Source organism: Erythrolamprus reginae, chromosome 5 (genome assembly GCF_031021105.1).
Source record: "Erythrolamprus reginae isolate rEryReg1 chromosome 5, rEryReg1.hap1, whole genome shotgun sequence".
Classification (NCBI taxonomy): Eukaryota; Metazoa; Chordata; class Lepidosauria; order Squamata; family Dipsadidae; genus Erythrolamprus; species Erythrolamprus reginae.
This window is the reverse complement of record NC_091954.1, coordinates 109,941,981-109,968,797: the sequence shown is the minus strand read 5'-3', so window position 1 is coordinate 109,968,797 and position 26,817 is coordinate 109,941,981. Positions and strand designations below refer to the sequence as shown.

At 42.6% G+C, this 26,817-nt stretch overlaps 1 protein-coding gene across 1 annotated transcript; it reads left to right on the top strand.

The window, feature by feature from the left end:
• Nucleotides 1-2,510: 2,510 nt before the first annotated feature.
• Nucleotides 2,511-26,817, top strand: LOC139168212 (antihemorrhagic factor cHLP-B-like). Its single transcript, XM_070753723.1, has 7 exons — nucleotides 2,511-2,880; nucleotides 4,790-4,900; nucleotides 9,461-9,542; nucleotides 12,321-12,484; nucleotides 22,805-22,915; nucleotides 23,674-23,775; nucleotides 26,090-26,817. Exons 1-7 carry the CDS (start codon nucleotides 2,677-2,679, stop codon nucleotides 26,318-26,320), a joined length of 1,005 nt encoding a protein of 334 aa, XP_070609824.1. The 5' UTR covers nucleotides 2,511-2,676; the 3' UTR covers nucleotides 26,321-26,817.

Sequence of the window (26,817 nt, the reverse complement as noted above, 5' to 3'; positions counted from 1 at the left end):
GGTTAAGTTGTGGTCGCTGGTTCCTATGAGCTCGGTTACAAAGACCTCATGAATCAATTCCTGTGTATTAGTTAGAACCAAGTCCAGGATCCCCTTTCCCCTGGTTGGTTCCAGGACCATCTGCTCAAGGGAATAATCAGCTAACGTGTCGAGGACTCTCGTCTCTCTTTCATGTGTAGAACAAGAATTTGTCCAATAGGGGATAGTAGAAGTCCCCCATTATGACTGCCCTATTTATTTTTGAGGCCTCCTTAAATTCATTTTCCAAATAGCAATCTGCCTCTGGAGTTTGGTTGGGAGGGCGATATCTGTCCTGCGATAGATAGATGATAGATAGATAGATAGATAGATAGATAGATAGATAGATAGATAGATAGATAGATAGATAGATAGATAGAGAGGGGGGAGGGAGGGAGGGATGGAGGCAGGCAGGCAGGCAGGCAGGCAGGCAGAGTGTTGTAGCTGGTCCATGTCCTGCTCAGCTGATTTCGAGGATTGCAAATGCTGGCCGGGGAATTCTGGGAGTTGAAGTCCAGATATCTTCAAGTGGCTACGGTTGGGAAACACTGTTCTTGACAACCAAGTCTGAGAGTGAAGAGGATGAGGAGTTATAGATTGGAAACCAACCAGAGACTGTGTCACTTTGGCTGTCGTGTTCGGGCTTCCTGGACAGCGCATCAGCCAATAGTTTTTTCCCCACTGGAATGTGCTTCAGTTCTAACTTCAACCTCCTAAAGTATTGCGCCCATCACACCTGTTTGGGTGAAAGTTTCCTAGGGGACTTCGGGGCCTCAAAGTTCTTATGGCCTATCCACACTTCGGAAGATACCCTGCTCCCTTCTAGGAATTATCTCCACGTAAGCAGCGTCCAACGAATGGCATGATAAGACGGAGTGGCTGTGGGTTTTGCCTCCCAAGGACAATTCCATCTGTCCGTCCTGGGGGGGGAATTATTGACCCCCTCAGAGAGGGTCCGCAACTTGGGCGTCCTCCTCGATCCACAGCTCACATTAGAAAACCATCTCTCAGCTGTGGCGAGGGGGGCGTTTGCCCAGGTTCGCCTGGTGCACCAGTTGCGGCCCTATCTGGACCGGGACTCATTGCTCACAGTCACTCATGCCCTCATCACCTCGAGGTTCGACTACTGTAATGCTCTCTACATGGGGCTACCTTTGAAAAGTGTTCGGAAACTTCAGATCGTGCAGAATGCAGCTGCGAGAGCAGTCATGGGCTTACCTAGGTATGGCCATGTTTCACCATCACTCCGCAGTCTGCATTGGCTGCCGATCAATTTCCGGTCACAATTCAAAATGTTGGTTATGACCTTTAAAGCCCTTCATGGCATCGGACCAGAATATCTCCGAGACTGCCTCCTGCCACACGAATCCCAGCGACCGATTAGGTCCCACAGAGTGGGCCTTCTCCGGGTCCCGTCAACTAAACAATGCCGGTTGGCGGGTCCCAGGGGAAGAGCCTTCTCTGTGGCGGCGCCGGCTCTCTGGAACCAACTCCCCCCGGAGATTAGAACTGCCCCTACTCTTCCTGCCTTCCGAAAACTCCTTAAGACTCACCTTTGCCGTCAGGCATGGGGAAACTAAACATCTCCCCTGGGCATGTTAATTTATACATGGTATGCTTGTGTGTGTGTTTGCTATTACATGGGGTTTTTCTTAAATCGTTAAATATTTTAATTAATTGGATTGTTGTGACTGTTTTTACTTGTTGTGAGCCGCCCCGAGTCTTCGGAGAGGGGCGGCATACAAGTCCAACTAATAAATAAATAAATAAATGAGCCTCTTTCTCCCAGATGGCCGATCTCCTCTTGGTCGGCATAAGTTTCTTTGAAATATGAGCACATGGCAAACACCTCACCCCCTTGCCACAGCTGAGAGATATTGTTCTAGCCTCAGCTGTGGATCAAGGAGGACTCCCGAGTTGTGGACCCTCCAGGCAGCAATATAAATTTACTAAATAAATATACAAACAACTGTAGTGGCTCATGTAACAACTCTTCCAAGCAAGGTTGTATGCACATCCCGAAAATCGCTACCGGAGCATAGCACGTGACTGCTCTGGTAGCAGGCAATAACTGGTGTCCGGTACTTGCTACCTCTTTAATAAAATAGATGGATTTGACAACTGCAATGGTTGCCATTTTGGACGGCGTAAAGGCTAGTCTGGGGACAGATCATTCCAGAAAAGGGTCGAATTAGTTGCTAGGAGTCAACGTCTGTTGGGTGGCACTTAATCTCTATTAGTTAGATCAGTAATGGAACTGAGGTTTGACACAAAGTCTTCCATATAAATCACACTATCTTTGTGCATCATTGATATATAATTTCATATTCTGAAAATACCATTTTCTGCAGCAGTGTCCTGGGATGAATAGGACTGACTGAATGGAACAGTTGCTTTCCTCTTTTTGCACAATCTGCATTTCCTCCCCTTACATAATCAAACTTTGCCTAGATGTCCCCACATATTTATTTTGCCTTTCCTCTTGTTTGCAGGACCTTTGGCAATATTGCCTCCTTCCAAGTAAGCCAATGTGAGTGGTAGGTGGTGGTGTTGGCATAGCAAACAGAAACACTCCATAAAAAGGAGCCCCTGACGTCGGACCCTCTGAAGTCCACCTTCCTTCCCTTGGCGCCTTGTGCATCCTCTCTGAATCCAGCCATGAATTCCCTGGTAGCTCTCGTGCTCCTGGGTCAGTTTATAGGAGGCACATCACTGAGCTATCTCTTGATCCCGCAATTGGACTGCAACGGCGAAAAAGCTAAGGAGTTTGCAGACCTGGCCGTGCACTACATCAACGATCATAATCTACACGGATACAAACAAGCTCTCAATGTAATTGCGGATGTTCATTCCTATTCCAGTGTAAGTACAGTGGGAGGAGAATTTTTTCTAGTTTCATTTGCTAAATTAATAACAGGTGATTTTTTTGTGGGGTGGGGGAAGGATTTGATGTTATGCCTTTCTGATGAGATTTGGGCAATTTATGGCCTCTTTCTAGTCAATGCTCATTTATCTCATAGTTTCCATTTCAGTTGAATTGCTAGACAGGTTCAGACAATGCGTGTCCATCATTTTAGAAACATAGAAACAGAAGATTGATGGCAGAAAAAGACCTCCTGGTCCATCTAGTCTGCCCTTATATTACTGTATTTCCTGCATTTTATCTTAGGATTGATATATGTTTATCTCAGGCATGTTTAAATTCAGTTACTGTGATAGTGACACACAATCCCCCCACCCTGTCCCATTGAATGCTTATGCTTCTGACCACTGCTTTTTTAGCTGTCAGATGCTTAGAAAGGGAGGGTGGTCATCTCGTGATCTGCACCATATGCACAACATGTTTAAACTATAAATAAAGAATAAAATAAGAGCATGTTTTTCTGTTTGCATTTTGATATGCAGAACCTGGTGCGAGTACTGGTTAGATTTCTTGCGTCCACTCATCCCCTTGGGTTATTTAATGGTTCAGTGTGTGATGGAAATCCAGGAAAGGGTTCATTCTGCAACTGGGTTAAGTGTTGCATGGACTCTCCAATGGAGAAAAATGTTAGCTCCCTCCCAACAATCTGATCTTCATTCCTGCCCCAAACATTTGTATCTATAGAGAGTATCTATAGATAGACAGGCCAGGACTACCCAATGCCATTTTTTGGAGTCCAAATCAGCGCCGGGTTGCTCCTAGTTCAGCCTGGTTCTGCAAACCAGTAATGGCGGCTGCAGGAGGCTCCACCCACCATCCGGGACGCTTCTGCAGGAACTGGTAGCAACACAATTTAGAACCCTCTACTGGCCCCAATGAATAGACAATATGTACATACCTGAACCATGCAATGTCAGAAAGAGGCCATTTCTTCCTCCAAAACCTGGCCAAAAACAACATCTGGGAAATCAGCTGAGATCCTCGTACCACATGCAGAACAGATCAGATATTCATGTCAGTCTTGTCGATTCCTGCCTTTCAACTTCCAAAGGAAGTTGTGTTTATCTTAAGGCAGCATTGAGTCTTCGGAGAGGGGCGGCATACAAATCTAATAAATACAAATACAAATAATTGACATTTCCTGTTGGGTGTATTTTCTTTAAAGCAGTTTTTATTTATTTTATTTCATCAAAAACATGCACAAGGTAGCAGGTATTGGTATAAACGTAAACAAAAGCAAAGTAAGTACAGTGGTACCCCTGCCGCCCGCTTGGATTTCTCTCTCTGGCGCAGTGTATGGGAGGCATGTGTTCCTCCTCAGCGTCTCAGAATCCCTCTTTTTTTTCTTTAAGCCTTAAAGTTTTGGATTTTTTTTATTCCCCTCACCTCACCTTCTTCCCTTGGCAGCGACTGTCCTCCTCTTCTTCCTCCTCCTTCTCCCACCCAAATTCCAGGCTTTTATTTCTTTCTTAATGGGTTTGCACACATTATTTGCTTTTACATTGATTCCTATGGGGAAAATTGCTTCTGCTTACAAACCTTTCTACTTAAGAACCTGACCACGAAACTAATTAAGTTCTTTAGTAGAGGTACCACTGTACAGGTAAATTTGGACAATAGGACAATAAGATAGTGAAGGTAGGCACAATGGTGCACATATGCCTACTCTCTATATACTTCGTAGAAATGGGGTGAAGTCAACTGTAGATAGTCTAGAGTTAAAGCTTTTGGGGTTAAAGCTTTTGAGAAGCACACCAGGCAAAGATCTATAACTTCCACGTGAATTCAAACATTTCCAAGTCCGTAAAAGACAGAAATATGAGTTATTCTCCTAATTTTTCATTTTAGGGACCCCTTGATGAGAGAGCCTACATTGACCTATATCTTCTGGAGACAGATTGTCATGTCTTGGATCCAACTCCTGTCGAGAATTGTACTGTAAGACCACAGCATGAACATGTAAGTGTTTGAAGGTTTCTGAACATGCGAGACTTTGGGAGAAGACAGGTGGCTTCTTACCACTCTACCAAGAGTAAATTGAGTTTCTGAACACATATACACACAAACTGATATATTTATTTGTTTATTTTGTCTAACGTTTATATAATTAAAGACAATGTATAAACATGATTGTGAAATATAGTACAAGCATGGTTATGAGTACATGACATTTTACAAATACATGGGAACATTGGGGCATGGACGATAGGCATGTCATGAGGTCAACAGTAGGCAGTCTAAGGTTAAAGTTTGGGGGGTTTGGGGAAGGAACTACAGAGTCAGGTAATATATTCTCACCATTGACCACTCTGTTGCTGAAGTCAATTTTTTTGCAATCAAGTTTGGAGCGGTTTAAATTAAGTTTGTATGATTTGTGAGCTTTTATATTGTTATGGTTGAAGCTGAAGTAGTCATTGACAGGTAGGACAGTGTTGAAGATAATTTTGTGTGCTACACTTAGGTCAGATCAAGGCGGCGAAGTTCTAAATTTTCTAGGCCCAAATTTCAAGTCTGGTGGCATAAGGTATTCTGTTGCAAAGAGAGGAATCTATTATTGTTGAACAAATGTTTAATGAAACCTCAGGGGTCGCTAACATATTCCATGGGCATCATTTTGAGTTCACATTACATAGCCAAATTTCATTTCAACACTGAGCAATGAATTATTCAGGAATTAAGAGGTCAATTCTTCTTTCATGTTCACCCTCTGACCCCCAAAGCTGAATTGTTCCCATGCCAGATTCCATGAAAACACCTTATTGCTCCTCTCCTTAAAACAGGAGGTATCCAACCACAGCAACTTTTAAGACCACTGGACTTACAGAATGTTGTGGTTAGCTCTGGCCCTGCTCTTGCCCCAAGGACTGTGGATGTGGGGGAGACATCCACATGCTACAGGCCTGTTTTGCTCCCTGTGGAATCTGATGGTGAAGGCTCCTCTGACCAAGAAGACATGAGTGACAGGGAGGAGGAGAGGGTGGCAGACAGCTCAGAAGGAGATCAATTATCTCTCTCCTCCTTGGATTCAGAACAAGACCTAATGATACAGCCACCCATGGGGAGAGCGATGCACAGGCAACAACAACTGAGAGATTATTATCAAAGAAAATGAGGCCACCTGTGGTTGGGTGGGGCTGTGGTAATTAGTGAGGCTGCTATAAATAGCAGCCTGTGGGTTTGGCCATTGTGGAGGATTATCTGATCGTTGTGTTTCGTGACTGCTTTACTGACTTTGACCTTTTGTGTGCTGATTTTTCCCCGCTTTGAAACTAAACCAGAGCAAAGTGTGTTTCACTTTGTGAAAGAAGAAGGACTGTGAATGGGAATGGGACTTTTTGCCTCCGCCAGTTGGATGAAGCTCTTTCCTCCACAGCAGCTGATCAGCCGCTGCCTTCACTCCCTCGCCCAAAGGCCCCTAGCTCTTGGCCCCAGCCCTTTGGCCACAAAAATCCAAATTCAGCCACAACCTTTTGGCCACATGGGACACTTCGCCACCATCCAATCAGAATGGTTGTTACAAAATGTTACTTTTGGAAGGAAAGAATGGGACAGTTTGCTCTTTCATACCAAAACACACACATTGAATGATAGAGAGGGAAGGGACCTTGGTGGCCATCTAGTCTGACCTGACCCACCTTCTCATTCAGGAGACTTACAGAATGGTATAGAGGAAAGGGAACTCAGTGGCCATCTAGTCTGACCCACTTTCTCATTCAGGAGACTCACAGAATGATAGAGAGGGAAGGGACCTCGGTGGCCATCTAGTCTGACCCACTTTCTCATTCAGGAGACTTACAGAATGATAGAGAGAGAAGTGACCTCAGTGGCCATCTAGTATGACCCCCTTCTCATTCAGGAGACTTGTAGAATGATAGAGATGGAAGGGGCCTCGGTGGCCATCTATTCTGACCCCCCTTCTCATACAGGAGACTTACAGAATGATAGAGATGGAAGGGGCCTCAGTGGCCATCTAGTCTGACACCCTTCTCATTTAGAAGACTTACAGAATGATAGAGATGGAAGGGGCCTCAGTGGCCATCGAGTCTGACCCATTTTCTCATTTAGGAGACTTACAGAATGATAGAGAGGGAAGGGGCCTCAGTGGCCATCTAGTCTGACCCATCTTCTCCTTCAGGAGACTCGCAGAATGATAGAGATGGAAGGGGCCACAGTGGCCATCTATTCTGACCCCTCTTCTCATTCAGGAGATGTACAGAATGATAGAGAGGGAGGAAACCTCAGAGACCATCTAGTACAACCCTCTTCGCAAGCAGGAGAATTGGTCTTCCGGTCAAATTCTTGGGCTGCTAAATTGGCTGGTGGAACTCCTTGCCTCACAACAAGCTAATCCTTTAAAAGCTAATTTGGGAAACTAGAGCAGTCCTCTCAAAAGAGGTTTGGGAGAGACTGCTAGTTAGCAAAGGACAGAAGTGAAGGCTGGTTGCTGTCTGGGGCCCCTTTATGACCTGCTACTCATGGTAATCTTTGGAATTTTTACGATGCGTGGAGCATTTATGACAAAAGAAAGTGTCAAGAGAGGCAAAAATTTGGAGGCCCCAGACATGAGGGTAGGGGGCCACCCCCACCCTCCACCCATACACATTTAACAAGAGTTGGAAGGGACCTTGGTGGTCATCCAGTCCCACCCTGTCCTTCCGCCCATACACATTTGACAAATTCTGACCTGCTAAATTGGCCAGGGGAACACACTGCAACATAGTCCTCTCCCAAACTCCCTAGCAGCAGCCTGAGCCCAGGGCCAGGATTACACCCGTCACCAGTACCCTGGGTTGAGCTCACAAAGCCAGAACAAGGTATCACTATTAAGAAGTCATCTCTCCTTCCCCTGGAAAGGTTAGCTCCATGGCTCCCACCATATCTGCCACTCTCCAGCAACACCAGGATATTCTGACCCTCTGCCACCCCAGAGATAGGTGTCCCCTCCCCTCCTGCCTCTCCAGGTGGGTCAAGTATATCATTCATACCATTCACATTCACCTCATCCATACCATAATCCCACCCACCCCACCAATACACATTACTCCACCCTATCCCAATTATCCATCAATTAAAAAAACCCAATAATTTAATTAAAATATTAAATTGATAATAGTTAAAAAACACTAATAAAAATAAAAAATATCCAGGATATAGGGAAAAATACAATACATTAGTTTTAAAAATTTTCATGAGTCACAGTTCTTCCACAAAGGGTACGGTAAGATTTTTCCAAAGGCAATAAAGGGAAAGGACTGGTTTTTTTTCAAAAATAGTAGTTCGGGTGGGGGGAGGAGGGATATCACCTTAGTCTCCAGTCTTCTAAATAAGTTCTCACCCCCATTGTTGTAACTTCGGTCTTCTCCTGGCTCAGCTGGCTACATACAAGGAACATGGTCCTTATTAGTCAGGTCTTGGTTTCCACAGGTTGCTTTCAAATGACGGCCCCTCTCACAGGTCGACATCTCCGGTACTCCACATGGTCTTAAAATGGCCACAATGCAGCCGGCCACCATCCTCGTCAACTCCTCTCTCGATGGCTGGTCCTGGCCCCTCCAACCCACAGATCTTCTTCCAGCAGATCTTCTGGCGCTGGCTGATCTCACTACCAGCACCCCAGATTTGCCTGCTCTCACCAGCCAGCTCCCAAGGGCACCCAGCCACCCAGCCACCTTCGATCTTACCAGCTCAGCTTTCGCCTGCTTTGTTTCCATTTGGGTCCGCCTACACACATGCACGCTCGCCTCGCTTTCACTGCACTCGGCTTCCATTTGCTCAGCTGCCGGTCACCTAAGTTCACGATCTCAATATAAGTTGGCAATCTCAAAACAATTTAAAAAAAACCCCTAGCTCCTTTCAACCGCAGTTTTAGAGACGGAGAGAGAGGCTGAGGGGGTGGCATCCAAAGACGGCCGCTATCTTCTGCTCAACAGCTGATCTCACTGTATTTTTCCTTTGATCGCTGTTGTCTCAAAATGCCCCGAATAAAGCCCTCGGCAGTTTCAGTCTCAAACAAAGATATTCCCACATCAGGCAGTATTGAAAAGTGCTGTCTCGAGCTAATCAATTATCTATATCCTGGATCTTTTGCTGTAATCCGGCGGGAGCAGCGTCTCCCAGCTACCTCCTGCTGCCGCACCGGAACTGGAACTTATTACTCTGAGAACTTCTAGCAAGGAGCTGTCTGGACCTCCTTCTTCCCAATGAAACTATCTAAACTTTGATGTCTCTTGCTTCTTTGGACTGCAACCCCTCCCACCTGGGAATTCAGACTAAAATCCAATACAGTGCATGAGCTACTCTAATGATGACAAATTAGTCTACCCGAGTTACTAATGCACTGTGTCCATAGTAATAATCTCCAATCTCTTAAGAACATGAAATATGCTGTAGTGGACCATAATAAATGCTACTAATGCTATTAATCCCCCAGAAGCACCAGTTTTAAAGCACTAACCCAAAATGTTAAATCATGTTAAGTTGATTGTTAACATGTTTAATGTGATGCTTTTATGTCTTTAGGCTGTTGAAGGACACTGTACTCTCAAGATTCGACGTTATAGGAACAGCACCACATTTGCTGCAAAATGCCACTCAGAACCAGGTAATTCGTCTTCATCCCTCTTGGATTCTTAGCTGGGCTCCGCCACTGTCCATCTGGCCCTGCTGCTTACAGCAGCTCCGCTGTTCGCGGCCCACGTGGCCCTTAACTTTGGGGACCTCGTTCCATGCCACCACTTGCCCACAAGGCCTCCTGCAGCTTTTGCCTTGCCGATCATCTACAAGGTTGTATCCTCAAAGCTTGTATTTTTTGTTCTCATTCTTTTTGCCAATGTAAGATTAGAACATTTCTTGCTTGAGATTTGAACTTGCCAGTTCTCAGACTATTGTGATACATGGTCAAGGTCTTTTTGAAGGGTAAAAGTATTGTCAATTGTGTTGAATAGTTTAACATTGTCAGCAAAGAGAACACAGTTGTTTATAATATGGTTACAAAGGTTGTTTATGTAAAGAATAAATAGTATTGTTCCTAGAACACTGTCTTGGGGGACATCACTGTTGACCGGTGCAGGGTTTGAGAGGGCACTCCCTATTTTAACTATTTGGTGTCTGTTTGACAAGAGCATAGTTATCCAATCATGAAAGGGACCAGAGATGCCACAAGATTTTAGTTTCCAAAGTAGTTTATCATGTACTACTGAATAAAAATCTTTACAAAGTCTATGTAAATTGTGTCTATTGATTTACCTTGATTGAATTATGTAGTCCATATGTTTCTGCAGTGTAGGAGTTGCAGGTTACAGTATAATTTTTTCTGAAACCATTTTTTTCTGTTTGTTAGAGAGTAGATTGTTAGTTTCTATGGGGAGGGTAATGGATTGATTAATGATAGATGCCATGACTTTGCAAGTGACACAACATAAAGAGGTTTGTATGCAATTTTCAATGTTACTTGGCTCTCCTTTTTTGAAGATAGGGATGACTGTGGCCATTGACCGTAAATTGGATAAGAGGCTAGTTCTGAAGGATTTTTCAAATATTATGCTAAGAGGTTCAGCAATGGCTTTGGAGAGCATTTTTAAGAAATATACACATAGACTGTCAGGTCCAATGGATAGAGATGGTTTTAGGTTGCACAATGCTTTCCCAACATTATCTGCTGTAAAATCAATTATTATTTGCATACAAATCCAAATAATAAATAAATAAATAAAATCAATTTGTGTTAGATTGTTGCAGTTGTTTGTGGTACAACTAGGAAATATGGGGCATGAGCCAATTGCTGTTTACAAAGAGGGAGCCGAATCATTTGGTCCTTTGAGGGGTGGAATGGATCTCAAGTCTTGGAGTTGATTGTTTACAAAGTTATAAACGGTGCATGTGGTTAGTTGAATCTTGTCTTCTTGATTAATTGGTGGCTAGGATTTTGGTAGGGATTTTTAAAGTTAGCAACACAGCCAGGTTTCTTTTTCTGCTTACTTATATAAATAAGCTTACTTATTTATATGGGCAAATTCTTTTTCTTGGTTTTGATAATAATTAGTGGTACATATAACTTAATGACTCTGCATTTCAAGCAAAAAGATATTGTAGTAGTCTTCAGCAATATTACAGTCAGAGAGTAATGTTTGCCAATCCAGGGATGAGAGGTCAGCATCTATGATCATAGTTGGCTTTTTAAAAGTTGTAATTAGCTATCCTATTATTGTGATTGGTTTTGTAAGGACATATATTGTCTTGTCGTATACCGTCTTCTGCCGCACGAATCCCAGCGACCAATAAGGTCCCACAGAGTTGGCCTTCTCTGGGTCCCGTCAATTAAACAATGTCTGGCGGGACCCAGGGGAAGAGCCTTCTCTGTGGTGGCCCAGGCCCTGTGGAATGAACTCCTCCCAGAGATCAGAATGGCCCGCACTCTCCTTGTCTTTCGTAAATTGCTTAAGACCCACCTATATCGCCAGGTATGGGGGAATTGAGACATCTCCCCCAGGCTTATATAGTTTTATGTATGGTATGCTTGTGCTGTATGGTTTTTTAAATGATGGTTTTTTAGATGCTCTCTTTTAAATATTAGATTTGTTACATTATCACATTGTTATTATTGTTGTTGTAAGCCAACTCTGCGGAGGGGGCGGCATACAAATCTAATAAATTATTATTATTATTATTATTATTATTATTATTATTATTATTATATTGAAACAAAAGTCAATCATGCTGTGATCACTGTTGGAAAAGGGCTCTATTATTTGAAGTCCATAAATTGAGTGTAAATGGTTGCAGAAGATGAGGTTAAGATAATTGCTGAGCCTAGTATTGTTTGTTACTATTTGTTCAAGCCCTAGATTAGTAAAGGGTTGAGGGTATGGGTTCAGTTGAATATTTATTTAGGATCCATTTATTTAGGGTAGGTTGAAGTTGCCAAGAAAACTATTGGATGGATCGGGGCGGTGTATCTGACAATAGCTTATATGGTACTTTAACACAAAGTGCAAAAAAAAAAAAGACTTTGTTTCTCAAATGTTCCTTCCAATATTTGGGGGGCTGCCTCAGAGAGGAGGGGGTCAAGCTGTTTTCCAAGGCACCTGAAGTCCAGACAAGGAATAATGGGTGGAAACAGAATAACCTGGAAATAAGGAGAGGTTTTCTTGAAAGCTTCCAGTGATGAAGCTCCCACAACCTCCAAAGACAAGATGTTGCTTTGGTTGATTGAGCTTCATCACTGGAAGCTTTCAAGGAGGGACTGGACTGCCATCTGTCAGAAATGGTGTAGGGTCTCCTTCTTGGATAGGGGGTTGAAATAGATGGCCTACAAGATCCCTTCCAAGTCTGTTAATCTGTTTCTGTAAATGTTGTTCTTGACATTTTTTTTGCTTTTCAGAGTCTGAGGAAGATGTGCGGCGACACTGTCCGAAGTGCCAAATTCTGCTGCCTCTGAATGACCATCGTGTGGTAGAATGTGTGGATTACGTGATCCATAAACACAATGAAAAATTGCCGAACCATGCTTATCAAGTCCTGGAGATTTCAAGAGGGCAGCACAAAGTTAGTATGCAAATCTTAAAAAATAATTCCAATGACCTCTTTCGGTTGAATGCTTTGATACTTCATATAACAAAGAAGAAACAGGAATTATGCTCTGCAAAAGAACCAGATACCAACAAAGTAGTAGAGAGTACTTCCCCCAGAGTCAGCCTTTTCCAGGTCCCATCAACTAGACAATGTCGCTTGACGGGGCCTAGGGGAAGAGCCTTCTCTGTGGGAGCTCCGGCCCTCTGGAATCAGCTCCCTCCGGAGATTCTGAAATGGTATAGGTTCTGACTCACTTTTCTGCAATCCGGCTGAGTCCCTGGTGACTGCATCAAATAAGGCTGCATCGGGGGCCTTAGACCGGGTTGCTCCTTTGCAGCCTCTCCACAGTGGTGGCTCCTTGGTTCACCGAGGAACTCCGGGAGATGAAACACCAAAAGAGACACCTGGAGTGATGATAGAGAGCCAGTAACTCTGAATTGGAATGAACACAGGTAATGGCCAGCCGCCCTATTTAGGGTGACCCATTCCCTTCTTAATGTGGAGGGAGCAGAAGTGTCCTTGCAGGGTAGAGCTGAGGAATCTGTTCAATTTCTGGTGGATAAACTCTGTGAGATTCGGATGGACCTGGCAATTCAGACAGAGGTGACAGGGGCAGGTCTTTAGTCCTGTTGGCCTGATGACCCCTGATGGTGGACAAGGCCATGGGAGTTGTGAGTTCCTCCACTTGTTTACTGGACCCATGCCCATTCTGGCCGGCAGGGAGGTGTCACGCAACCTGAACTAGGCAATGGTTAATGCTTCTTTGAGTGAAGGGTCCTTTCCACAACTGCTGAAAGAAGTAGTTGTGAGACCCCTCCTCAAGAAACCATCCCTGAATCCAGGCAAGTTGAAGAACTTTAGGCCAGTTTCCAACCTGCCCTTCATGGTTGTTGAGAAAGTGGTGGCGCTCCAGCGATCTTTGGATGAAACTGATTACCTAGACCAGTGATGGGCAACCTTTTGAGCTTGGTGTGTCAAAATTCGCCAAAAAACCGAGCATAACTCGGGTGGTGTGTCACCTTGAGAAAAAAACACTCTCACTCTCTCTCACTCCCTTCCTTCCTCTCTCATCTCTCACTCTTTCTTTCTTGCTCTCTCTCACTCTCTCTCTTCCTTTCTTTCCTTCTCTCTTCCTTCCACTTTTTTTCTCTTTCTCTCTTTTCCTTCCTTCCCCTCTTCCCCTCCCTCTCCCTCTCATCTACTCTTCTCCTACTCTTCCTCTCCTGCTTCTCTTTCTCCTCCTCCTTCTCTTCCTCCTCCTCTCCTTTTTCTCCTCCTCTTCCTCTCCTCTTCCTCCTCCTCTCCTTTTTCTCCTACTCTTCCTCTCCTGCTTTTCTTTCTCCTCCTCCCTCTCTTCCTCCTCCTCTCCTTTTCCTCCTCCTCTTCCTCTCCTTTTCCTCCTCCTCTTCCTCTCCTTTTCCTCCTCCTCTTCCTCTCCTTTTCCTCCTCTTCCTCCTCCTCTCATTTTTCCTCTTCCTCTTCTCCTTTTCTTTCTCCTCCTCCTTCTCTTCCTCCTCGTCTCCTTTTTCTCCTCCTCTTCCTCTCCTTTTCCTCCTCTTCCTCCTCCTCTCCTTTTTCTCCTACTCTTCCTCTCCTGCTTTTCTTTCTCCTCCTCCTTCTCTTCCTCCTCCTCTCCTTTTTCTCCTCCTCTTCCTCTCCTTTTCCTCCTCTTCCTCCTCCTCTCCTTTTTCTCCTCCTCTTCATCTCCTCCATTTCCTTCTGGTTCTCCTTCTTCTGCTCTTCCTTCTCCTTCTCCTTCTCCTATTCCACTTTCTCCTCCTCTCCTTTTCCTCCTCCTCTTCCTCTCCTTTTCCTCCTCTTCCTCCTCCTCTCATTTTTCCTCTTCCTCTTCTCCTTTATCTCTTCCTTCCTTCCTTCCTCTCTTCCTCCCTTTCTCTCTCCCTCTCATTCACTTTTCTCTCCCTTCCCTCCCTCCCTCCTTCTTTCCTCTCCTCTTTCTCTCCCTCTTTTTCCCTTCTTTCTCTCCACGTCTCCGGCGGGCAGACGGCTTTGCTAACCGGCACAAGGCTCAAGCCAGCTGCCCGGGAAAGCCCTGTGCCAGCCAGGAAAGCCGGCTTTACTGGAAAGCAGCGCGCTTTTCAAATGCGCTGCTTTCCTGCTGCAACTCTTTCCTGGGCGGGGGGGGGCACCCGAACAGAGGCGGCGGCGGGTTCAAGGGACCAACAGCCGGTCCTTTTCGGGGCTGCGTTGTTGCAGCGTCTGAGGCCGCCGCTGCCTCCGCCTCCAGGCGAAGGGATCTCCTCGGTGGGCGGCCTCGGAGGCTACAACAACGCAGCCCCGAAAAGGACTGGCTGTTGGTCCCTTAAAGCTGCCGCTGTCGTCCACTGCGGAGATCCCTTCGCCTGGAGGCGGAGGCGGCCTCAGACGCTGCAACAACGCAGCCCCGAAAAGGACCGGCTGTTGGTCCCTTGAACCCGCCGCCGCCGCCTCTGTTCGGGCGAAGGGATCTCCACAGTGGGCGGCAGCAGCTTGAAGAGACCAACAGCCGATCCTCATTGAGCTGAGTTTCCTTTGGCTTCCTTCGAGGCAGCAGGTGACCTTTGCAGCTTTGCCTTGAAGGAAGCCAAAGGAAGCTCAGCTCGGGGGCAGGCCTGAAGCAGCAGCCACCTACTCCGCTCCACGCTTCGGCCGCGCCGGGGCCAAGTAAGCTGAGGCTAGGCCCATCACCCCGGCTCCAAGTGCGGGGCCTGGGCGGACAAGCATTGGGAGGGCCTCGCCGTCGCTTGGCGGGAGAAGAGCTCCCCTCCCCGCGATCCGGGACGGCATGGCCGTCAACAAATTAGTGTGCGGGGGTCCTGATGGCGCCGCTTGCTTACGGCCCCCTCCAGCCGCTCTCGCAGGGCTTCCAGGCTTCCCGCAGGGCGGCGAAGAAGCAAAAAAGCGGCACTGGAGGGACCAAGAGGGTCTGCAGCTGAGCGTCTGGAGGAGGAGGAGGAGGAAAGCCAGGGGGCGGGGAGGAAAGCGGGCCTGCAATTGGCCAATTTCTTTCTCGCCTTCAGGGAGAGGAACTGCTGCTGCTCTGCCATGGGGTGCTTTCCTCCCCGCCCCCTGGCTTTCTTCCTTGCCACCGCCAGATGCTCAGCAGCAGAGTGGAGGGGAGATTCGGGAGCTTATGGTAAAATCTCTACTGTAGTTTGGGGACCGCTGCCCTAAAGCTCCCCGTTTCTCCAGCCGCGTGTCACCGAAAATGGCTACGTGTGTCAGTGCTGACACGCGTGTCATAGGTTCGCCATCACTGACCTAGACCCTGCTTTGTTTCTAGATAGATTAGATAGATAGATAGATAGATAGATAGATAGATAGATAGATAGATAGATAGATAGATAGATAGAAAGATAGATAGAAACATAGAAACATAGAAACATAGAAACATAGAAACATAGAAACATAGAAACATAGAAACATAGAAACATAGAAACATAGAAACATAGAAACATAGAAACATAGAAACATAGAAACATAGAAACATAGAAACATAGAAACATAGAAACATAGAAACATAGAAACATAGAAACATAGAAACATAGAAACATAGAAGACTGACGGCAGAAAAAGACCTCATGGTCCATCTAGTCTGCCCTTATACTATTTCCTGTATTTTATCTTACAATGGATATATGTTTATCCCAGGAATGTTTAAATTCAGTTTCTGTGGATTTACCAACCACATCTGCTGGAAGTTTGTTCCAAGGATCTACTACTCTTTGAGTAAAATAATATTTTCTCATGTTGCCTTTGATCTTTCCCCCAACTATCCCCTTGTTCTTGTGTTCACTTTCCTATTAAAAACACTTCCCTCCTGAACCCTACTTAACCCTTTAACATATTTAAATGTTTCGATCATGTCCCCCCTTTTCCTTCTGTCCTCCAGACTATACAGATTGAGTTCATTAAGTCTTTCCTGATACGTTTTATACTTAAGACCTTCCACCATTCTTGTAGCCCGTCTTTGGACCCGTTCAATTTTGTCAATATCTTTTTGTAGGTGAGGTCTCCAGAATTGAACACAGTACTCCAAATGTGATCTCACCAGCGCTCTATATAAGGGGATCACAATCTCCCTCTTCCTGCTTGTTATACCTCTAGCTATGCAGCTAAGCATCCTACTTGCTTTTCCTACCGCCCGACCACACTGCTCACCCATTTTGAGACTGTCAGAAATCACTACCCCTAAATCCTTCTCTTCTGAAGTTTTTGCTAACACAGAACTGCCAATGCAATACTCAGATTGAGGATTCCTTTTCCCCAAGTGCATTATTTTACATTTGGAAACATTAAACTGCAGTTTCCATTGTTTTGACCATTTTTCTAGTAAAGCTAAATCATTTACCATATTACAGACCCCTCCAGGAATATCAACCCTATTGCACACTTTAGAGTCATCGGCAAATAGGCAAACCTTCCCTACCAGACCTCCCCTATGTCACTCACAAACATATTAAAAAGAATAGGACCCAGAACAGACTCTTTTTTTTTTAAATTGTTTTATTATTAAAATGAAAACATTTACATCATATAATACAACATAAGGTACAATTCGAAACATAAGGACAAACAGTACAGAAAAAAAAGGAAAAAAAAGAAAAACAAAAGAAAAACCTATAGACATAACGAGTAAAAGTGTCGGCGAGTAAACGGGGGAGTTGTATTGAGAACGAAAATTGGGTCAAATTGTATATGCTCATTACCATGTTTCAAGGATTGTATCAGAGGTGTTCAATGCCAGAGTTGAAATAAACACATTGCGGAGAAGTTAACAGATAATAATAAATCTACATATCTAAATATATATAACGTCTCATGTTATTTTATGAGATAATAAAATGGTTTATACCAGATTTGTGACAGTTCGAAGTGTAGTCAAAAATCACAATCTTATAGCCTATTGTTCACGTTTTTGCTTCCTAGCCAGTTATAAAAAGGGTCCCAACACTCGTTGAACGTAGCCGAGGATTCATTTCTAACTTGTGAAGTCAATTTTGACATTTCTGCACAGTAAAATATTTTTTTAATTATTACTTCATTTGGGGGTACTTCTTCGTTCTTCCACCACTGCGCATATGAAAGTCTAGCTGCGGTTACTAAATGAATGATTAGGTGTACTTGGGATTTCGATAGATTTTGTCTGATTATGCCCTGATTAATTAGCTTTTCTTGAGGGCCTATACATAGCTTGTCTAGAAGAGCATTTTTCCTTATCCCAGATATTTTTTTGTCTTTGTTATATTTAGATTGGATCTGGAGGTATTCCCACCATTCCACTTTTTGACCCAAATTTTCTAGTTCTAGCCTTGTTTTAATTGTTCCATTTGAGTTTAGAATGTCATTATATCTTATTATATTGTTTTTTTAATATAAATTTGGATGTACGTAGGCTTCTAACGGGGCGTACCACATGGGAGTTCCTTTATATAATTTAATTTTAATTTTTTTCCAAGTGTTGATTAGTGATTTCCTTATCAAATGGTTAGAGAAATATTTATGGGTTATTGGTTTTTCGTCCCAGAGATAATAGTGCCACCCTAAATGGAGATCGTGGCCTTCTAAACTAAGAAGTCTAGTATTAGTTAGACTCATCCACTCTCTTATCCATGCCAAGGAAGCGGCAATATAGTAATCCTTCCAGATTGGAAGAGCCAGTCCTCCCTCTTCTTTCTTACCTTGTAAATATTTCAGTCGAATTCGGGGGCGTTTGTTTTGCCAAATGAAATTGTTAGTTACTTTAGTCAGATTATTAAAAAAAACCTGTTTTAATTGTATGGGGATTGTTTGAAATAAAAACAGAATTTTGGGTAATATATTCAGTTTGATGGCTGCAATCCTCCCAAGTAGGGAAAGTTGTAAGTTCCTCCATTTTGACAGGTCTGTTTGTACTTGGTCTATTAGAGTATCATAATTGTTTGATTTTAAGCTAGACACTCTGTTTGTCAAATTGATGCCGAGATATTTAATTTTTGTAGTTATTTGAATGTCCAATTTAGCTGATAATATATCTTTCTGTGATTGTCGCATATTTTTGGTTAGAATTTGGGTTTTGGTTTTATTTATTTTGAGGCCTGCCACTGCACCATAATCTTCCAGGACTTCTAATAATTTGGGACCTGAGTCTAAAGGATCTTCTAAAATGAATACCAGGTCGTCTGCAAAAGCTTGGAGTTTATAGGTTTCTTTCTTGCAATTTAATCCCCTTATATCTTCCTTGTCTCTAATAATTCTCGTTAGTACTTCAAGGGTTAAGATAAATAATAAAGGGGAGAGTGGGCATCCTTGTCTTGTACCCTTGTAAAGAGAGATTTTTGTCGATGTGTCCCCATTGAGAATAATATAGGCTGATTGGACAGAGTAGATGGCTTTTATTGCATTTATAAATTTGGGACCAAATTCCATATATTCTAGTTGTTTAATCATGAATTTCCAGGACACATTGTCGAAAGCCTTCTGGGCATCAAGAAAAATTAGCGCCACTTGTTTTTCGTTATGAACTTCATAATACTCCAGTGTGTCTAACACAATTCTGATATTATTTTTAAGCTGTCTCCCGGGAAGAAAACCATTTTGGTCCGAATGTATAAAATAGTTTAGAAATCCTTTGATTCTATTCGCTAGGATAGAGGTGAAGATTTTATAATCGGCGTTTAAAAGAGAGATCGGGCGATAATTAGATATGTCTGTATGGTCTGTGTCTTTTTTTGGAATTAACGCTAGGTTTGCTTCTGTCCATGAAGTTGGGATTTTACCTCTGTCTAAGGCCTCATTCAGTGTTTCTAACAGGGCCTTTTCCATTTCTATAGGCAGATCTTTATATAGTTCTACGGGAAGCCCATCCGGCCCTGGTGCTTTATTGTTTTTTTGATTTTTAATTGCTTCTTTTAATTCCGTGTCAGTGATCGGTTTATTTATTATGTTGACCATATCTTGTGGAACTTTAGGAAGTTTGGCCTGTTCTAAAATTTCTTGCATTTTTAGCTCTTGAGTGTTATTTTGTGTAATATCGGCATACTCGTAAAGTTTGCTGTAGAAATCGCCAGCGATCTTTTTCTTCCTTTCCAGGTCGTGACATAGTTCCCCATTTTTGTTTTTAAGACAATTTATTAGTTTCTTTTCTTTTTGCTTTCTGAGTTTATTGGCTAACCATTTGCTAGGTTTATTGGCATTTTCAAAATTATATTGGTTAGTTCTTTTAATTTGTTGTGCCAAATTTTGTTGATCTATTAGATTTAGTTGATGTTTGATTTGTAGCATGTTTTGTTTAATTTCTTTTTTTGGGGGAAATTTCTGGAGTTCTTCTAAAGCCCTATAATCTTCCTCTAATTTAGCCGATTTCTGCTTTTTTAGCTTAAATTCTTTGGCCATATATGAAATCGCTATCCCTCTGATAACAGCTTTGGCTGTGTCCCAAACATTTTGAAGATTTGTATGATCTTTGGGGTTTTCTTGGAAAAAATAGTTCATTTCAGTTTGGAATTTTACCTTAAACTCTTCCTGAGTTAACATGGATTTTTGAAGAGACCATCTGCAACACTGTTTAGATCCTTTCCAAATTACTTTGAGTGCATTATGGTCTGAGATGTAACTGGAATCAATCTCTGACGAATAAATTTTGGTATTAATTTCTGTTGTTACCCAAACCATATCTAATCTTGACCAAGATTGGTGCCTATCGGAATAGAAGGTATATTTTTTAAGATTGGGGTTTCTATCTCTCCAACTGTCTTTCAATTTTAGTTCTTTAATTAATTCAAAGAAAGCTTTCGGTAATGTTCTTTTCTTTTGTTTGGTCATCTTGTCATTTTTATAATCCAGTTCGGGATTAATTATACCGTTAAAATCTCCTACTAGACAGATATTGTCTGTGGAGTGCTCTTTAATTATATTTAACAGTCTTTTATAAAATCTTTCTTGGCCTTCATTCGGAGCGTAGATATTAATTAGTGTTATTGTATCTCGTTCTATATCTAATTCTAAGATTAAAATTCTGCCCTCCCTATCTTTGTATTTCAATTTAGCTTGGATGTTCGAATTGATGTAGCATATTACACCCCTTTTTTTCTCTGCGGCCAAAGATGTAAATAACTTCCCAAGTTTATTTCTCTGGAGTAGATGTTCAAATTTATGTTTAATATGGACTTCTTGCATTGCAATGATGTCGAAGTTTAATTTAGCAATTTTATTTAAAATTTGATTCCTTTTTTGGGGGGCATTCAGTCCATTTATATTAATTGTATATAACTCGATTCCCTTATTTGGTTTTTCCTGAGCCAGGTTTAGGTTATCTATATTTAGGTCTTGTTGCCCTAGTACTTCTTGTTTCCTTTGGATATCCTGTATAGCCATTATTACCTGACTCTTGTGGCACACCGCTTGTAACCTGTCTCTGCTCAGAATACTCACCATTAACAATAACTCTCTGATGTCTACGCTTCAGCCAGCTTAAAATCCACTGAACTATCCAGGGATTAAGTCCAATCTTCACTAATTTATCTATCAGCTCTTTATGTGGAACCGTATCAAAGGCTTTGCTGAAGTCCAGATAGGCAATATCCACGGCACCACCTTGATCCAACACCTTTGTGACATAGTCAAAGAAATCAATGAGATTAGTCTGACATGATTTGCCTTCAGTAAAGGCATGCTGATTTGGGTCCAATAAGTTATTGTTTTTTAGGTGCTGATTTATCCTCTTTTTGAGTAGAGTCTCCATCATTTTAACTACAACTGATGTCAAGCTAACTGGCCTGTAGTTACCAGCTTCTTCTCTACTGCCCTTCTTGTGAATAGGCACAACACTGGCCATTCTCCAATCCTCAGGAACATCTCCTGTTAACAGGGATTGGTTAAACAAATCAGTCAGGGGGGTAGCAATGACAGATCTGAGTTCTTTAAGAACTCTGGGGTGGATGCCATCTGGACCCATTGCCTTATTTATCTTTAATCGTTCAAGTTCTTCTAAGACATCGGCTTCTAAGATCACTGGAGCTGAATCCGTACAGCTGGAAGCAATGCTATATCCCTCTATAGTATTATTTTGTAAGGTGTCTTTTGAGAAAACTGAACAGAAGTAGCTATTGAAATGGTCAGCGATCTCCTTATTCCCATCAATGCATGTATTATTCCTGGTACTAAGCTTTGTGATGCTGCAGTTTTTCTTCTTCCTGTCACTAATATATCTGAACAAGGTTTTATCCCCCTTCTTTACAGATTTTGCAATTTCTTCCTCTTTTGAGGATGGATGGATGGATGGATGATAGACAGACAGACAGACAGACAGACTAGATAGATAGATAGATAGATAGATAGATAGATAGATAGATAGATAGATAGACAGACAGACAGACAGACAGATAGATAAATAAATAAATAAATAGATAAATACCAGTGTTGTTCGCTGGAGTAACAATTTTCTTTGTGTTTCCCTGCTCTCCTTCCTGGGTTGCCCGCTGCCACAGGCTGGGTAGGTATGCGAACAGGTGCTAATCAGCTGTTGAGAAAAGAGGGGGGAGGAAGGGATTTAAAAATATTAGAAAGTAGGGGGAGGGTTACATGATTATTGCCGCACGATGCCTTTTCATCTCAGCTGCGAGTGGAGTGAGGGATTAGTGAAGGGGAAAAGACCGCAGCCCAGATCGCTTTGGTGCGGCTTGGCTCAGCTCTTTTTTTCCCTGCTGCTGCTGCTGTGTGCTTGTCACTTTTTTCCTCTTTCTTCCTTCCTGGCCTTGGGAGGTGGCCACGTGAGGCTGGAGGGGAGCCGGGCAGGAGAGAAGGAAGCTCATCCGAGGCCAGGAAGGAGGAAAGAGGAAAAAAGTGAGGAGCGCAGATGGAGCAGCAGCAGGGGAAAAAAGGAGAGCCCAGCCAAGACTGGTAATGCCAGAACTTACTGCCACCGGTCAGCTGGAGCGTTCCACCCCATCCTACCTGCTGCCCAACTCTGTCTACATACATACGTAAATTAATTAATTTTCCTGGTTGAGCAGAGTGGGATGGACTAGAAGACTTCCTAGGTATCTTCCAGCTCTATTCTATTGGTAAATATTCTAAAACAGAAGCAATGAATCAGCCATGTAAAAGCTAAGAAATCCTTATTTCTTAAGGGTGTTGGAGATCCCAAATGACCTCTCCCTCTGTCAAAAGAAGGTGTAGAATTCAGTAAGAACAGGTGACCGTGGGTGATGATGGGATATGCAGCAGACAGGACTAAAATTCCATTCTCCCAGCTCTTCACTTTTGCCATTTCTATCCACAGCCCAACTGAAACATCTCTTGCTTTGATTTCAGTTTGAGCCTGAAGCATTCTATGTGGAGTTTGTTATTGTGGAGACCAACTGCACTCATCAGGAAATCCATGACGACCACCATCACTGCCATCCCAAACCTGTAGGAGAAGCAGTAAGTGAGAAGGGTCGTCTCCAATCCTATTTAAGCAATTGCCATCTTTCTTTCTTTCTTTCTTTCTTTCTTTCTCTCTTTCTCTCTTTCTCCATCTCCCTCCCTCCCATTTCTTTCTCTCTCTTTCTCTCTTTTTCTTTCTTTCTTTCTTTCTTTCTTTTCTCTCTCCTCTCCCCCTCTCTTTCTCTCTTTTCTTTCTCTTTCTTCCTCTCTCTCCCTCTCTCTCTCCTTTTTTTCTTTCTTTTTCTTTCTTCTCTCTCTTCCTCCTCTCTCTCCCTCTCTTTTTCCTTCCTTCCTTCTTTCTATCTTTTCTTCTTACCTTCTTCCTTCCTTCTTTCCTTAATTCCTTTCCTTTCTTCTCTCTCTCTCTCTCTCTCTCTCCCTCCCTCCCACAGTCCTACCCCTCTCCTAGCAAACCAGGACCACATTCCAAATAAATATACAAGGCCAAATACTCCATACAGAAATATAGCCCAAATCCTACAATTAATTGATTGATTGATTGATTGATTGATTGATGAATAATCAACAATATAACCTTTGACCTCTATGCAACGTTAATTTCTTCACAATTTGCCCAAAATTAATGCACTCCCCATCCCCTCCCACAAACCTCCAGTCAACATCTGAAGAACATTTTCATGCTAAATAGTCTAATGAATTGGGTTGTCATCTGACCAGATCCTTTAATTCACTAATAACATTTTGTTTCATATAGACATATCTTAATTCTTCCTTCTCTCCCTCTTTCTCTCCAGCATATTGGATTCTGCAAAGCGACTGTGTTTAGATCACATGATGCCACTGAAAAACCTAAAGATGAACAGTATGAGTCGGACTGTGTCATCTTTGATGTCAAGGTATGTATGATAAATTTAAATTTGTTCATCTTCCTTCCCTTTCTCCACCCCGAGTTTCTTATCCTCATCAACTTTAAAGTGTGTAGAATTCAACTCCCAGAATTCCCTAGCCTGCAGGCTGGCTGGGGAATTCTAGAACCTGAAGTCCATATATCTCCTGATTTTTCTTATCCATTCTGTCCATCTACCGGGTTCAAAATAGACTCCCTATCTATAGATTCCCCCGCATCCCTTCACATCAGCAGATGCTGTGATATATAATACGGTTTGTTTGGTTTTTATTTATATACTTCCTTTTCTCTGAGATTATTATTTTTATCCTCACTAGGACCCTTTGGGTTATAGGTTGGGCTGAAACAGAATATATGAAATTTATCTAGCCAGGAAGAGTTTGAATCTAATCTCCTCAATTTAACTCTGACTCCTTAATTGCCATTCTATTCATTCAACAAACTGTAGTTATAACTATTTATTTGTTTGTTTGTTTGTTTGATTGATTGATTGTTTGTTTACTTATTTACTTACTTACTTACTTACTTACTTACTTACTTACTTACTTACTTACTTACTTACTTACTTACTTACTTATTGGATTTATATGTCACCCCTCATATGCCTTACAATAAAAAAATAAGAATGGTCCTCGATTAATCGAAGGATTAATTGTGGGTTTTAAATTTTATTCATTTGACTTGTACTCAAACATTTGCCAACTGCCAAGTTAGAGGTAATCCTCAATTTATGACGACAACCCCAAATTTTGATTGCTAAGCAAGACTTTTGTTAAGTGAGTTTTGCTCTGTTTTACACCTTTTCTTGACACAATTGTTAAATGAATCACTGCAGTTCAGTTAGTAGCATGGTTGTTAAATGAATCTGGCTTCCTCATTGACATTGCGTGTCAGGACGACACAAAAAAAGTGATCCCATGACCCCGTGACACGGAAGAGTGTCAGTTGTCAAGCATCTGAAATTTGACCACAAGGATGCTGCAATGGTCATGGGTGTTAAAAAAATAGTCAGAAGTCACTTTTTTCAGGGCTGTTGTAACTTCAAAGAGTCACTAAATGAATGAGGAGTATTGAAAATATAAAGAGCTGTCAATTTTCTTGATTTTCTATTTTCAATTTCCAGTGGATTTTCTTAATTCACTTTTGTGAATTCATATTTATTTATCTGTCTGTCTGTCTGTCTGTCTGTCTGTCTGTCTGTCTGTCTGTCTATCTATCTATCTATCTATCTATCTATCTATCTATCTATCTATCTATCTATTTAATTTGATCTCTATGCCACCCAATCCCAAAGGACTCAGGATGGCTTACAACAATTAAAAAAACCCCTCTAAAATCCTAATATAAAATAGACACAACAACATGCATACACACCAATCCTTCACATTCATATATGTGGCCAAGGACGTTACTTTCAGGACCCCCGGGCCTGTCGGCATAGCCAGGTCTAAGTGGCCTAATGAAAGGCCAGCAAGGTGGGGGCGGTGTGGATGTCAGGGGGAGTTGATTCCATAGAGCCGGGACAGCAACAAAGAAGGCCCTTCCCCATGGCCCTGCCAATCTGCATTGCTTAGTCGACGGGACCTGGAGGAGGCCAACTCTGTGTGCTCTAATTGGTCTCTGGAGGTATGTGGCAGGAGACAGTCCTGTAAATAGTCTGGTCCTAATTAAATAATTAAATAGTATTTTTTTACTCATAAATGCTATAATTATTATATATTAACACTGTGCTCCTCAACACATTCACATGTCATTTGTCCTTTTTGTGGCTATTCAAATAATGTAACTAAATCAACTGAAAAAGAGTCCCAGCACCTACAGTATTTGAAAACTTATCTTGGTTGGTAAGCCACTCCACCGAGTCACATGACCAATAAGCCACCACCCCCGGTGACATGATTGTCAAACCACTACCACCTGCTCACATAACCATCGAGCCACACCTACAAAATAACCGACGGCCACAGCGTGGCAGTAAAAATATTGGCAGCCCATCACCGGTTCTGAAGCAACAGCAACCCACCTCTGAATAGCACTTAGATTTATATTCTGTTTCACAGTGCTTTGCAACCCTCTCTAAGTGGTTTAGAGAGCCAGCCAATTGCCCCCAACAATTGGTTCCTCATTTGGAAGACCAAGTCAACCTTGAGCCTAGTGAGAGTCGCTCTGCCAAAATTCAAGCAGCCAGGAATAAACAAATGTAGCACTGTACTCTAACCACTGTGCCACCGCGGCTCACCGTTCAACGGCTGAAGAAAATTCATCTGTGTTTGTATGTTGTTCTTTTGTTTTGTTTTTTCCAGGAGGGACATTCTCGCACCCATTTGATCGACCATCACTTTGGAAAACATATTGCTTCCCCAGCACACAACAATACTGTCCTAGACCTTGCCCATTCGCACAAAGATGAGAATACCGTATATTCTTTGCCGGTATCAGAAGAGACTGAGGACGGAAGAGAAACAATAGTAGACCCTGGTCACAAAAGTGATTCAAACATTTGTCCAGGAAAAATACATCACTTCAAGGTGTAGGCCAGCCGTGCCAGAGAGCAGAGAGAAGCCGCCCAGTTAGTGCAAAGCCCTTTTCCAAATCTGAATACAAACCTTGAATCTAAAAGGGGAGTTTAGCCTGGTACATGACAGTCTTGCCCAAGTGCTGTGATTACCCCTTGTTGTTGTTACGAGAAAGAGGCTTTGTATTTGTGCCTTTCTGCTTTTAGAACTGCAGATGCTTACTGTCAACTTAACATCTTTCAGTCTTTCTCTGTTCCACCAAGGAACAAGAAGAAAGTTCAACAAAAGTTATATTAGCCCCAAAGACAAAATTCTTCTTTTTTTATTTTCAAGGAGAAAATGCATAACATTTTACAACAGTATCTGCTTATTACCTCTATAACTTATGAGATTTTTCTCCCTCTGAATTTTTCACCATGCTACATTATTTTACGGGGGTAAATGTTGAACAAAGTCCAATATATTGACAGCAAAAGGCACGAGGTACTTCCTAAATAAAATGTTCAATTCTAAAA

Bases quoted from the DNA above. Each gene is read 5' to 3' on its own strand.
- LOC139168212 (XM_070753723.1), top strand. From the start codon at position 2,677: ATGAATTCCCTGGTAGCTCTCGTGCTCCTGGGTCAGTTTATAGGAGGC. The intron at 12,485-22,804 runs GTTAGTATGCAA...CTTTGATTTCAG, and splicing joins TTTCAAGAGGGCAGCACAAA to TTTGAGCCTGAAGCATTCTA. The intron at 23,776-26,089 runs GTATGTATGATA...TGTTTTTTCCAG, and splicing joins GTGTCATCTTTGATGTCAAG to GAGGGACATTCTCGCACCCA.